At 47.0% G+C, this 13815-nt stretch overlaps 2 protein-coding genes across 5 annotated transcripts in view; one reads left to right on the forward strand and one right to left on the reverse strand.

The window, feature by feature from the left end:
• The window catches only part of LOC135907341 (uncharacterized), a 118143-nt gene that overhangs the window by 68027 nt on the left and 36301 nt on the right, over positions 1-13815 (reverse strand). The window contains exons 1-2 of one of the 3 annotated variants that reach the window (XM_065439027.1): positions 9458-9586; positions 8011-8122 (exon numbers count right to left, since the gene is read on the reverse strand). The exons of 1 other annotated variant lie outside the window; for it this stretch is intronic. The gene's annotated coding sequence lies outside the window, so the exon portion shown is untranslated. Of the gene's footprint in view, positions 1-8010; positions 8123-9457; positions 9587-13815 lie in introns of those variants that run through there. One more of the 3 variants, XM_070527913.1, reaches the window with a different exon arrangement.
• Positions 10861-13815, forward strand: part of LOC135907343 (G1/S-specific cyclin-D3-like) — a 62614-nt gene continuing 59659 nt past the window's right edge. Inside the window, exon 1 of one of the 2 annotated variants that reach the window (XM_065439028.1) lies at positions 10861-11361. In XM_065439028.1, the coding sequence (XP_065295100.1) occupies positions 11140-11361 (222 nt within the window). In that variant the 5' untranslated portion in view covers positions 10861-11139. Of the gene's footprint in view, positions 11362-11670; positions 11767-13815 lie in introns of those variants that run through there. The other variant, XM_065439029.1, reaches the window with a different exon arrangement.

Here is a 13815-nt window from a genome sequence, read left to right on the forward strand (position 1 = left end):
AGCAGGCTAGACTCACATCACTCACGCCAACTTCTCCACTTTTCTCTTACTAAAGTCTTCCGTCTCTCTCTCTCTCTCCCTCTTATCGAGCAGGAGGGGCAATTTGTTTCTCTTTCTCTTCTTCTTCCCTACCTCGTGTCACCAAATTTCGCAGTTCATTGACCGTCGCATAAGCGAAATCCTTCAACGATTGGCAGCGCCCCTAAAAGTTAATACTAAAGATACAAGACCACGTGGCGCTAGCGTCTATACTCCGTTTCGTAAATAGCAGGCATAGCTACGGACGTTAGACAGACTTCTCTGACTGCTCGCATTGGTGAACAAAAAGAAATAGTGCGCCAGATTGAGTAAAAAATATAGGTATGGGGGCGTCAAAGAATATGACGTAACATTAAGTGTCGCATATTTTTGTCCCCAGAATATGGTGTAATTATTGCATGCGAGGTGTCCTAGCGCTAGAAGCACAAAGTGTACGAGATTTGACGCAAACTTTCGTCGACAACTTGTACTTGTGTTGCGTGAAATAGTTATGCCGTGAAAGTTTTCGCAAACAAAAAAGAACAGCGAAACGCGCAGAGTGAGACGTTTTTTTGATGAAACTACTTACGTAGCATGCGCACCCTTGTCCCCGCTACGTATGGAACAACATATACGCACCCCACCGATACGGCGATTCCTTCATCGTGGGAATAATAGGGAGCACAAGGATTCACCTGAATTTCGTCCTTCTGGCTTTCAAGCAACCTTCTGGTTTCTTGTTATGTCAAATTACGGAAGGAAGTGGTCGTCAGTGAAAGCCACATTGTAAAATAATTTACACACTTAAATGTGAATAAGTGTGTGAAATATTTTACAGCACACACCACATTTAAACGAAATCATGTTGTGGCTAGCACTCAACACGGCCGAATTGCAAAGAACAATATACGAAGCTTCAACTTGCTTTCTTAGAAGAAGCCAACCCAATTCTCAGAAAAAATTCACATAGTACTACCCATCGTTCCCATGGTGTTAGATTGACCTCCCTGCAGCGTCAAACATCTATCTGGTAATTTCACTAAGAAAGTCTATGACTGGACCGGTCGCTTAGGCTACATGTCACCACCAACCTACTGTAGCAATCACACTGCTCCATCAAGTATGTCTCCACGTCTCATTAGAGCTATTGTACATACTGTATGGAGTCCCTGCGTGTACCGTATGCACTATCTGTAGGCATTGCATCTATAGATATAATATATAAAGTTACTGCACAGCAACACTACATGCGTAACGTAAGACCGCAGCGCCACCTGTACCCTGCTCGTTCTTGCTGCTTAGGGTGCCATAAGCTTCGGAACCATGTGACGTAGCGCTTGACGAATCTCCCTCCAAAATCGCGTGGGAAACGCGTGCTTGGTTGCATCACTGACTAAAAGCCTGACAACACGATGCCAACTTTATTAGAAGCGTTCGGGTGGCGATGAGCAACGCTTCTCTCTCATCGCGTGTTAATTTTCATTTTTTTTTCTTTTATGTGAAACGCATACGGTTGAAGTGTGTTCTGGCCCAGTCCCACGCCATTGGTAGCCTACCATACCGTTCACTTCGCCCTCCTAGTAACCAAAAAGTAATGTTACGTATTTTTGCTGTCTAGAAGCACTTTATTCTTTTCTTACAATATATCGTCTCCCTTTCTATCTCCATTTCTGGCGGTAGAAAATCCATTGATTTCCTACATACTTCTTCTAGGCCCGGTTTCATAAACATCATTATTGGCCTTATAAAATGTGTGCATGCAGTCCTCTCATAACGATGTTCATATAAAGGTATGTGGTCTATCAGCCAGCAATGCCACTCTTTGAGACCTAGGACTATCGTCTGTATACTGAGAGGCGCTGTCACCGAATTCATTTACTTAGAGAGAAGGATGTTCCCGCCGCCTCATTCAAAGCTAAGCAGGCCGTATGCGGTCACGCTAAGACTCCTGCAAGCTAACTCCTACGCAAATCCGGCGTTCCTTAACAGCATGCCTCCTTACATTTACGCGAACCGTTGTTGCGCGGCCTGTCGTGAGACTGCTAATTTGTTTCACGTGCTCTGGGAGTGCGGGTCGTTGGGCCCGAAGTTCACCAAGGAAGCGTGGGACGCGCTCCTGAGAAGTCCCGTCTTTGAAGACCCAATCGGGGCTGTCCATTGCATCCGCGATCGGGCTGGCAGGCTAGACCTGTCGGTCCCGTCGTGGGATAAGCCGGGTGCGCGTTTTATCGCGTTTTGCTGGACCCAATGAAAGTTTATTCACTCACTCACTCACTCACTCACTCACTCACTCACTCACTCACTCACTCACTCACTCACTCACTCACTCACTCACTCACTCACTCACTCGCTGACTCACTCCCTCACTCACTCACTCACTCACTCACTCACTCACTCACTCACTCACTCACTCACTCACTCACTCACTCACTCACTCACTCACTTACTGTCACATGCACACATTGCCTCCGTACTTTTCCTCCTTCACTGCCACAGAAAGTTGTCCGCGAGAATGGTGAGCTTTCGCGAGTGGGATCCGAGGTCTCAACTAAGGTCTGGACCCACGCTTTATCCTGCGCTCTATAGCGACAGGAAGTTTCAATGCGAATAGCTTTCAAATGTTCGGCGGCGAGGGAGGACCATGGTCTGCGCCAGTGGGAGAGGATTATGGCACGCCGCCTTTCACGCCAGCGATCGCCTCATTGGAACAACATGCAAATCACGGAGCCACTCATATCTATAACCGTCTATGTATAACCGCCACAGATGACCTGCTTAAGCTATATGCTCCGCAGAATTACTCAATGAAATAACAAGCGCAACATAAATATCCTCAATGCTAAGATATACGCCTCCAAACAGGTCATTCCCTTAAGAAAGCCTTAAGAAAGCTGCTTGGACGAAGGGACCGCATCATGCATCCCTCTTGGACTTGATTAAGTCAGCAAATCTTTTTTCATTCATTTAATCACCCTTATTCACCCCCATCCCATGCCCCTGTATGCATTGAGGCATTTACCTTCGCATGAAAAAAAAAAGAGAGAAAGCCGATAGATTTGCAGAAGCCTTCGGCTGTTCGCCTGCACTGTCTGTCACAGTCCGTGGATCCTGCGCAACATTTCCTGCTGCGCTTTCTTGCTTTCTTTTTGTTTTCTGCGCAATATAGGCGACTCCACTGAGGCGCATCCCCCCGCCAATCGTAACACCTGCTGGACATAGCGAGACTTCTGCGAATTACTCTGGCCCCTTTTTACTATTGGCTGTGCCGAGCGCAGGCATCGCATCGGCGATCACGTGTTTCGACACGTCCACCTGCGAAGCTTGCGAGCGTGGCGCAATACACGACGAGCACACCGCGGGCGACGGTGCGTGGGAGACGTGTTTTGACAAGTACACACACGCGTACATATATTGAAGCACACGCGCCTCGAATTTCGGTAACTGCTCGAAGACGACGACGACCCGCGCTGTGACTGCGAGAGCTCGAATTGTCCGCTGCTGCTAGGCTGCTGCTAGACTAATAACTTCAATTAAGTCTCATTACATTTGGTGGAGGTGCTACGACAAGTGGGTGTCACACCATAGACACCGATTCCCATGCCCCCTTGCGGCAGCGTGCGTATCACTCTTCCGCAGAAGAGCGACGAGTTATCGCGGAACAAGTGGACGACCTCTACGCCACCGCTGTACGACCTAGTAGACTGCTTAGTAACCACCTAGACTGCTTAGTAACTCAGGGGACCAACTGCAATTCATGCTCACTGACCTCGAGAGGCACATCAGAAGAGTGGGTCTAAAAATTAATCTGCAGAAAACTAAAGTATTGTTTAACAGTCTCGGAAGAGAACAGTAATTTACAATAGGCAGCGAGGCACTGGAAGTCGTAAGGGAATACATCTACTAAGGGCAGGCAGTGACTGCTGATCCGGATCATGAGACGGAAATAATCAGAAGAATGGGCTGGGGTACGTTTGGCAAGCATTCTCAGATCATGAACAGCAGGTTGCCATTATCCCTCAAGAGAACAGTGTATAATAGCTGTGTCTTACCAGTACTCACCTACGGGGCAGAAACCTGGAGGCTTACGAACAGGGTTCTACTCAAATTGAGGACGACGCAACGAGCTATGGAAAGAAGAATGATAGGTGTAACGTTAAGGGATAAGAAAAGAGCAGATTGGGTGAGGGAACAAACGCGAGTTAATGACATCTTATAGTTGAAATCAAGAAAAAGAAATTGGCGTGGGCAGGACATGTAATGAGGAGGGAAGATAACCGATGGTCATTAAGGGTTACGGACTGGATTCCAAGGGAAGGGAAGCGTAGCAGAGGGCGGCAGAAAGTTAGGTAGGCGGATGAGATTAAGAAGTTTTCAGGGACGGCATGGCCACAATTAGTACATGACCGGGGTTGTTGGCAGAGGCCTTTGCCCTGCAGTGGGCGTAACCAGGCTGATGATGATGAATGAAAGTGGACGACATGCTGCAGCGCGGCGTGATACAGCCTCCTCAAAGCTCGCGGTCGTCATCTGTCGGTCTAGTTTGCAAAAAAAGGCGGCACCATTCCGTTTTGTGTCGATTATCGCCGCCTAACTAAACAGGTTTACGAGCAAATACGTTTACCCACTTCCTCGTATCGAGGACGCTCTTGATTGTCTGCAAGGTGTTGCATACTTCTCGTCTTTAGATCTGCGCTCTGCTATTGGCAGGTTCCGATGGCTCAGGCTCACCACCCAAAGACAGCTTTTACCACTGCCGATGGCCTGCACGAGTGTTAACGTTATGCCTTTCGGACTCTGTAATGCGCCCGCCACCTTCGAGCGCATGATCGATGCCATCCTTCGCGTACACAAAGGGAAGGCTTATTTATGTTACCTAGATGACATAGTTGTTTTCTCAAAGAATTTTCCGACTCATGTCGTCCGTCTGCATGACGTCCTGACGCGACTCACTGCAGCTGGCCTGCCGCTCAGCCTGAAGAAGTGCCGTTTTTCTGCCTGAAAATTAAATGTCTTGGGTCACGTTGTCTCGAAAGAAGACATCCTTCCCGATCACGACAAGCTTCGTGCAGTCGCCGAGTTTCCAAATCACACATCCATCAAGGGCCTGCGACATTTCATAGGCCTGTGCTCTTATTTTCGTCGCTTCGTCCGGAACTTCGCATTTAACATCGCACCCTTGACGAACCTGCTTACCGCAAGCAAAGACATTTCCGCGTGGTCATCAGCATGCGATGAAGGCTTTTCAAAGTTACGCGGCGGGCTGACGTCACCTCTGAATCTTCACCATTACGACCCAAATGCGCCGACAGAGGTTCACACCGGCACCAGTGGTGTCGGCCTTGGTGCGGTCTTGGCCCAACGGAGAGCCACGAATGGAGAATACGTCGTCGCTTATGAGAGTCGCACCCTTAAGAAAGTTGAGTTGAATTACACCGTTACACAGAAGGAATGCCTAGCCATCATTCCGGCATTGGGCAAGTTTCGTCCTTAGCTTTACGGTCGTCCTCTTAGCATCATCACTAACAATCACGCCCTTTGTTGGCTCTTTTGCTTGAAAAACCCGTGAGGCCGCCTCGGCCGTTGGGCGCTTCGCCTGCAGGAAGATGACATTCGCGTCGTATACCACTCTGGTCGGAAGCATTCCGACAATGACGCGCTCTCCGGCTTACCGATGACATCTGATGTGGCTTCTCTTTCCGTTTCTCCTACGACCTCAGACCCTTCTCTACTGATCGCCATTGATATGCCCTCCGAGCAACACAAGGACCCATCGTTTGCCCTGCTGCTCGACTACGTTGAACCTCAATCGCTCGTTCCTTCAATGCGGACGCTAAGCCGTCAAGCAGCCCACTTCGCGGTGCGAGACAACACCCTATACCACCGCAACTGTATGCCTGACGGTCTGAAACGGCTTCCAGCTATCCCTCGCCGCATGCGCCCCTATATCTGCACGTACTTCCATGCCGACCCCCAAAGAGCCCATACCGGCGTCCGAAAGTTCGGCAGCATTTTACACTTCTGTAACACTTGAAGACGAAAGCCTGCTGCACACGTGGTAATGCATTAGGATATACGATTCCTGGTGCCAGGACTTCTTGCAAGACATAACGAGCCGCAGTGTGAAGTAAAAGTATGGCGCTGTAGGTCGACCTCCTCAAGGACACATGCGAGCACCTAATACCCTACCCAAAGGTTCTTTCGTTCCTTCGTTCATTCTCTCTTTCCTTCCGTCTTTCCTTCTTCCTTTATTTCGTTTTTTTTTCGTTCTTTCTTTCTTCGTTTTTTTTTTCTTCGTTCTTTCTTTCTTTCGTTTCTTCATGCATATTCAGCCATTGCATCTTTGCTTGATGATGATGATGGCCTCATGCTATGGCTTATACCCGGGGAGTGGCCAAGAATTGTGTGCTGCAACTTTAATCTAATGTTTTCAGTTATCACATATTCGATTTTAAAAAATAAGAAAGAAAACATGCAAAAGCGAAGAATAACATTAAAACATTTTTCGTTTAGTTGATTGAATGTAACCGCAAACGGCATCATACACATCTCTGTAGCTAAAACCTATAGCTTATGCACCAAGAGATAGTATTTCTGATGATAACATTAACCCTAAATTAGCACGCGGAATTTCTGGAACTCTTTTTCTTAATAATTTGTATCGGCGACATTACAAAAAACAGTGATCTTGAAATTTTGTTTCTTGGCAGTATTTGACGTTATCGCCTCTTTGTAAATTTTGTAAGTTTACACAGAGGCGATAACGTCAGACAATTGCTGTGTAAATATAGGCTTAAAGAGCGAATACCGCAGCGTAATCTGGTGATCGCTACTTGCGATTGCTTTGATGGACACCATTGGATTTTTTATGGAAAGTTTAGGGGCTGAAATTCGGTTCATATTGTTATTAATTCAATGACATCTCTACGAATTGAATATTTTCGATATCTTATCGCTTTTATGTGCCCCACTACTAGGAGAAGCGACATTATCGGCCCATTCAGGAATGCTCGCAATAATCAACTTGCTATATCATTTAAATGTAATCCACAGTGACCTGATACCTATAATAGCTTTAGAAAATTCAGCTTTGGAGGAACTGTGTTAGAAACGTCCTTACAGATGGTGAATTCGATGAAGCTGTAAGCTAAGTACAGAAAAAGAATCTGTTATAATAACCACACTTATTGCGTTCGAAGGGAGTTTCCGAAGTGCTAAAACCATTGCTAAAATCGACTTCAAAAGCGGGACTGAAATCGGGCCGCCTCAAAGAGAATGACCAGCCAGGAGAAAGCGAGAAAATGCCTACGCCCGCCTTATTATTGTTCAGTGAAGCGTCTGTGGCTATTATGTTATTTGTTCGTTCGTGTACAAGGCAGTCTTACAACAGGTTATTTAACGAGTAGTAAACAGCGCTAAACAGCAGGATCAAGAGAGGGACACAGAACACGGCACTGACAAACAACGTTGAGTAACAACTTAACAGTGTCCTTATTCTTTCAGTCAGCATATACATGTACTCTACCGCTATCTCAAAGCACAAAATCATCCGAAATTCAGCATGTGCAGGGGCAATAAATTGCAATCAACGAGATAGGAAGGCTATCCCCTTCGGAAGGATCGAAAAGGAGGAAAGGCTTACGCATGATTCGCCGCTATTATGAACCAACCAGCCCAGATGCATACTCTTCGGCAGGTTATTTAGGAATTAGGTTCAACGTGAAGGAAAATTAACTTGTTTCCCATTTGGTTCTAGTCACGGGGTGTACATTCGTATGACAGGAAAGAATGAACCGTAGCTTTTTCTAAATGGAATCGTTATAATTATTATTTCAGGGGTAATTGGTTTACTAAACTACCTTCAGTTGAAACCTCTCTCCATTACGTCGAAAATGATACTATATATATATATATATATATATATATATATATATATATATATATATATATATATATATTCGGAAACGTTCCTCCCCTCAACGCTCCAACTCGTACCTGGATGCGAAGCCCACTTGCAGGGTGGGGATACGGTCTCCGCCGGCGCCATTTTGGTCATCACCTGCGCCCCGTCACCTGGTCGTAATTGGTCGAAATTGGCCATATTTGCCTGGGAAAAGTGAGTCAGAACGCAAAATTTGGTAAAAGGAAGTCTTCGGTTTAGTAATACATTCGCAGGAAGGTTTTAAACACGAAATTAGACATTTAAAACAAAAGTTGCGTCGGGAGCTTCTATTTGAATACATGTGAACGGAAAGATTGTTTTTTTTTCTCGTCAACCAGTGCACCGATATCGAAGAGGTTTGTTTTATGCCGAACTAAAGCTTCATATACTGTGCGGAATACATGCATATATACGCACGCACGCAAACAGACGCAAGTACGCAAGCACATAATCGCAATCACTCACAAACATGCGCGCACACAGACACACGTGCACAAACACATGCGTCCGCACAAGCATGCAGCATTAAAGGCGTGCGCACACATTTCCTCACACGCACGAATAGCGAATTCGTGCGTGTGAGCACGCACACATAGCGAACAAGCACGCATACACAAAGGTGCGTACACATTCACACGCGCGCATTCCGACACAAACACCAATCAATTCATTAAGCAATTATCAGACTTGCAGTTTCGCCCAGATTGATTCAGCACTATATAACCACTCAATGTTTACCAATTCAGCCAAAGTGAAATTTCGTTGAACTTGGCCTTTACGGATGTCGAATGTGTCTCTTTCTTTTGTTCATTCTTTATTTATTGCATTGTTTGTTTGTTGCTTTGTTAAGGCATGTGCCCTGGGCTTGTTTGTCGAGAATCGCAGAGAATGCGTGAGCGGAGGTGAATGACGTACAGGTAGCGGGAGCGTGTTCGGTGTGTCTTTTTTTTTGTATGTGTGCTTCAACGTTTGGGATTGATAAGCGCCTGCACTATACGTGTGCGTGTGGTACGACAACTTTGAATTTCGTGGCAAGCGATAAACATTTCGCTAGCATTTCCGCCTGCGACTGCTTGCTGACGTCCTTGCTCACGCTAAGTCGAAGCGCAGTGGCATTTCGACACTGGCAACTGCTTGTGAATCTCGACAGGAGTGCAGGACGGTATTTTTTTTTTTCAGAAGTAAAGACATTCCGGCAGAGCCTACGTCACGATGATTGTCGGCGTCATTGTGATTAGCGTTGAAGAAATGCAGCAGCACACCACATTTCAAACGGCAAAACGTTCGTGTGGAAGGGCCCTCTCTTGCGCGTCGCACTGCACAAGCGGCTCCATCTAGCGCCGCCGCCGCGAAGTTCCAGCGTGGCGCGTGTGCCATTTCGCCGAGACAGGAGAAATGGTAAAGCATCTTGTTTGTCACCGAAGAGCGATACACACGCAGTGACACATACCGAATTACTGAAGTAGGCGTCAAAGGGGTGCGTTGAAGAGGGGCACATACCTACAGTAGGACGCACCCAGGGCTCCAAGTTGGCATCAAAGAGGTTCGTTTAACAGTGCCTCATACCCACTGCCAGATACCCAATGACGCAGGTTGGTTCGAAAGTCAGGTTCGAGCCCCGTTCCCACAGCAGAGCAGCGCGATGTGCACCCCGTTGGACCATGGACGTACCTACACATTACACAAGTTGGTGGGAAAATGTTTAGATAGATAGATAGATAGATAGATAGATAGATAGATAGATAGATAGATAGATAGATAGATAGATAGATAGATAGATAGATAGATAGATAGATAGATAGATAGATAGATAGATAGATAGATAGATAGATAGATAGATAGATAGATAGACAAACCCCGGAAACTTCATGAACTACCCTAAGAATGCTAATGGTATTAAAATTTGAGGCGATGTACAGTGATCTAAACATTAACATTTTCAATAGCTTTTGTAATCATGGCATAGCGTACGAAATTATGCATTCGGATCTCGATAGTGTAGGTACCTGTGAAGTTAGACTTGCTGGTTTGCATAACTGTGGCAACAGAAAAAAAAGACAATGTCAATTGAGGCTCAAGATAGGACACCAACAGCGGTTCCGACTGGTCTCCTAAATTATTTAGACGCTTTCAACGCAAATTGTACAGAATTCCTTTTTTTTTTCATGACTCCTCACTGGTCATCGCTCTCACAATTTTTTTTCTATTTTCACGAAAGTTATAAGCCCGCAGCTAACCTACTAAAGAAGAAGAAACAGGCAGATCAATTCCAACTGCACACATAGACCAGAAACCTAAAGGAAGAAGCTTAGTCGGCCGCTGCGTTCGTAATTCGGAACGCATTCACGTTAGGAACAGTGGCACAACAGGTATTACCTGGAACTCCAACCCCCAATGTCTGGTGTTGGCCAAACTCTTTTTCGAAGAGAACGACCTTTTCCTTGTACTGAATTTCGCACATGACGCTTTCCAACAGACCCCGCCACCTGCGCTTTCAAATATCGCGCTTGATCATCGCAACACATGAATTCAAATTATCGGCCAGCTCCCAGCAGGGCGCGCCCTGACTCCGCACTCAACCGCCCGCCTCCCCCTCACCCCCCGTTTTCGCACCATGCATGGATGATGTCTCATCGTCGAAACAAGCCACACAATACAGCTCTCAACAACAACAAAAAAGTGCGCCACGTTAGGCGAATCGTTCATCTATTACCTCTTTGTCCATTTTACCGCCCTCCCGAACTGCCCTCTCTTTGCTTGTCCGATTCTCCATATGTTCATATGCTAACGTACAGCACACGCTAACGGAACCTCCTCTCCCACGAAACATTCAAAATAGGAGAAGGAGAACACAGCGCCAGCGCCACCGCAGCGCCGTTCTCCGCACCCTCGCTCGAAAAGTTTGCGGCGAAGCAGCAGCCGACCGTCGGCTCCACTCACTCTACGTTCTCGGCTTGCTCAGTCGGCGCGCTGAGCCGCTGTCGTCTGCCCTGAATTCAAAACCTCAACGGGCTCAGCCGTGTCTCCGGCGTTGACGTGACTGTCCGTTGCGGCGTGATAATAGCGTGGCGGCGAGCGGCTTCTTCGTCTATCCCCTCGTCGAGACCCATAAGCGGATTAACCTCACCGACAAGCTGGCTCCGACGACGTTAAACGCGCTGGCCGCCACTCATTCGACGGCGATGGACGATGACGAGTGCTTAGCGCTGCTGTGCTTGGAGGCGCCCCATTACGGACAGATCGCGCGCGCGTCGTACGATTCGGCTATCGTCGGCGACGCCGGTGTCATGGAGAGGCTCATCGGACTGCAGAGCCGCTACACGGTCACCTGCGACTACTGCGTCCGGGTTCAGACTGAGGTGCAGAAGCCGATGAGAAAAACGTTGGCGCTTTGGATGTCGGAGGTAAGTGTCACTCGCATGGTATCCGAGCGTGTCCCTCTCTTCAATTGACGAGAGCCCGTATCGACATGCCCCCCGCTCCCTCCTAGATGAGGCTCGCGCGATCTGAATCAAATTACGCGTGTGAGAACGGCGTTTGATTTCTATTACGCGTACCGCCGCGTTTAACGTTAAAGTTATTCGTTTTATATCGGCTGCGATGTCGCGCCCCGCATATGTCGACCAAGCCACGTCTGTCGCGCCAGGAGCCAGTTGCAAACGGTTTCCCGGATGGTCGCTTCTTCGACAGCAGTTCAAAATTTTGAATGCTGCCGAACGGGTTGCATACTTCTTGATCGTATGAACGGTATACGTGTGTCGTTGTGCGTTTGTGCGTTTGTGCAGCATGTCTTGACTTGTCGTTCTTTGGTGAGTCTATAAGTGAAAATGCGATGTTTCGCTATCGTTTCGGAAGCGCTAACGTGGTTCGTTTTTCCGTTTTTCTCTTTTCTTTATCGCCGCGCGCTGGCCGCTAATGGTGCGATTTTTCTGATATTTCGCGAGAAGCCGCCAGCGTAATTCGTCACCATTACTATATCGGGTCAGATTGGCGGTTGAGTATGTGTGAAAGTTACTGCCACGTAGTCGCTGGTCAGATTAGTTTCCTTCGGGTCTGCGTCAGTGAAAGTAGGCATTGCGGTGGACTTTTCTGAAAACGAAGTTCTCTCGAAGTCGATCGGTTTCCTCAGTACGTTTTAATTTTAAGCCAGACCTTTGACATTCACTGGCGACATGTTGGCTTTCGGTGACCGTTCTGTAACCGCGCTTTGAACAAGTTGCCGTCCATGGTTGAGCGAAGTTGTACAGTCGCTCTCATTTATCTGTATGAAGTTTTAGGTCTGTTTAATGTCATTGCTTTGGCTGTTCTGTCGTGCTTTGAAGGTGCGTTGTAACTTAAAGCTTATCTTGATTTTTTTTTTGCCCTGTTTTACCAGTACTCATATTTTCGCTTCGTTTCAAGCTTTTGAAAGTACTAACGCTAATTGCTTCATTTGCTTGTCAGTTCGTTTGTCGTCGTCTACTGAGCTCCCCTGATGTCTGCAACTGATTTCCTTTTACTTTTGAGGACGTCTGCTTTCTTTCTTGGTTCTCGCGTATTTTAATTTCGCGCGCGCGCTAATTAGCGACGTGCTTTCTGAATCGCGCTCTTCGTTCAACTGAAGGCTTGTTGTGTTGTTGTTAGCGTATTGGGAGGCATTGTGATCGCTTAGAGAGTTTTATCAATGTCATTACCAGTCTCGTTATTATGTATAATAAGTTCGTCTGCTCTACGACCTACTGCATGTCTAGACCTACACACATATCCGGCTTCTATGGGAACCGCTCGCGCCCACTCTAGTTTAACCGCTGGCCGTAGGTGGCGCTTCTATCCTGTTCGTCTTAGTTCGTCTTCTACTCCGCGTTCGAATGCGCGCGCCTGCTCTTCTGCTGTGGCGCACTGCTAGCATATGTGGCAATTTCTTGCGAAGACAACAGCTAGTGTGTCAAATTTGTTTAAGTGTACTCAATGTGGTGCTATGTAATAACGTTCAAAAACAGTGCACGAATTATGGGGCACGGTCGCGCCGCTCCATAAAAGAAAAAAGAATTAACCGATGAAGTGATAGTTTACTTCATTGTTCGGGCATGTCCAATGTGCACTGCAAAGCTTTTATGAAACTGAAAGTCTCAGCTTTAAGACGGTGTATGATGCGTCACTTAGAATCAGTGCTTCTATTACGCAAACTTCCTGACCGGCAGCATCACGATCGCGATCATAAGCGAAGTAGCATTTCTCCATAAAGAAAGCGACTACAGTGCAGAAACAGAGGAGATATGGATAGCATGAACAAACAGGCGCACCGTAGTCACTATCGCTGTGGATTATTGACTGTGACGCTCAAAAAACTTGTTGCAATCATCCGTGCATCGCACAACGAGAAACTAATCGCCTGGTACCCACTGCCAGCTACAATTAACCTCCAAATATTAGCGTATCATAACAAACGCACTGATAAGGCCACTGATATAACCGACCGAGGGATTTTTGCTTCTTGGTCGAGGGTCTGCATAATTATGTATGTGCGATGTGATAAACAGCTATAGCCTTTTAGGGCGCAGTTCCTAGACGCCTTTTCCTGCGGGTCGAGCGTCGGCTTAACAGTGCGTTCGTCGTAGTCTCCTACCACAGCTGGCTCGATGACGCTAATGCTAGCGTTGTCATACCGCTCCAGCCTCCGTTGACGTGCTGACGACACAGACCCACTGCCAATCGTTGCGCTGATTCCGGTCTGAAATTATTTTGTTGTTGTTGTTGTTGTCCTGAGTGGCCGTGGCACATACCCACAGTGGGGGATTGGCCAAGAATTTGGTGGTTTAATTAGGTGCATAAAAATAATAATGATAACAAGGGAGTTAATAATTTGAGCGTGTGAGTTT

Source organism: Dermacentor albipictus, chromosome 10 (genome assembly GCF_038994185.2).
Source record: "Dermacentor albipictus isolate Rhodes 1998 colony chromosome 10, USDA_Dalb.pri_finalv2, whole genome shotgun sequence".
In the NCBI taxonomy this organism is placed as follows: Eukaryota; Metazoa; Arthropoda; class Arachnida; order Ixodida; family Ixodidae; genus Dermacentor; species Dermacentor albipictus.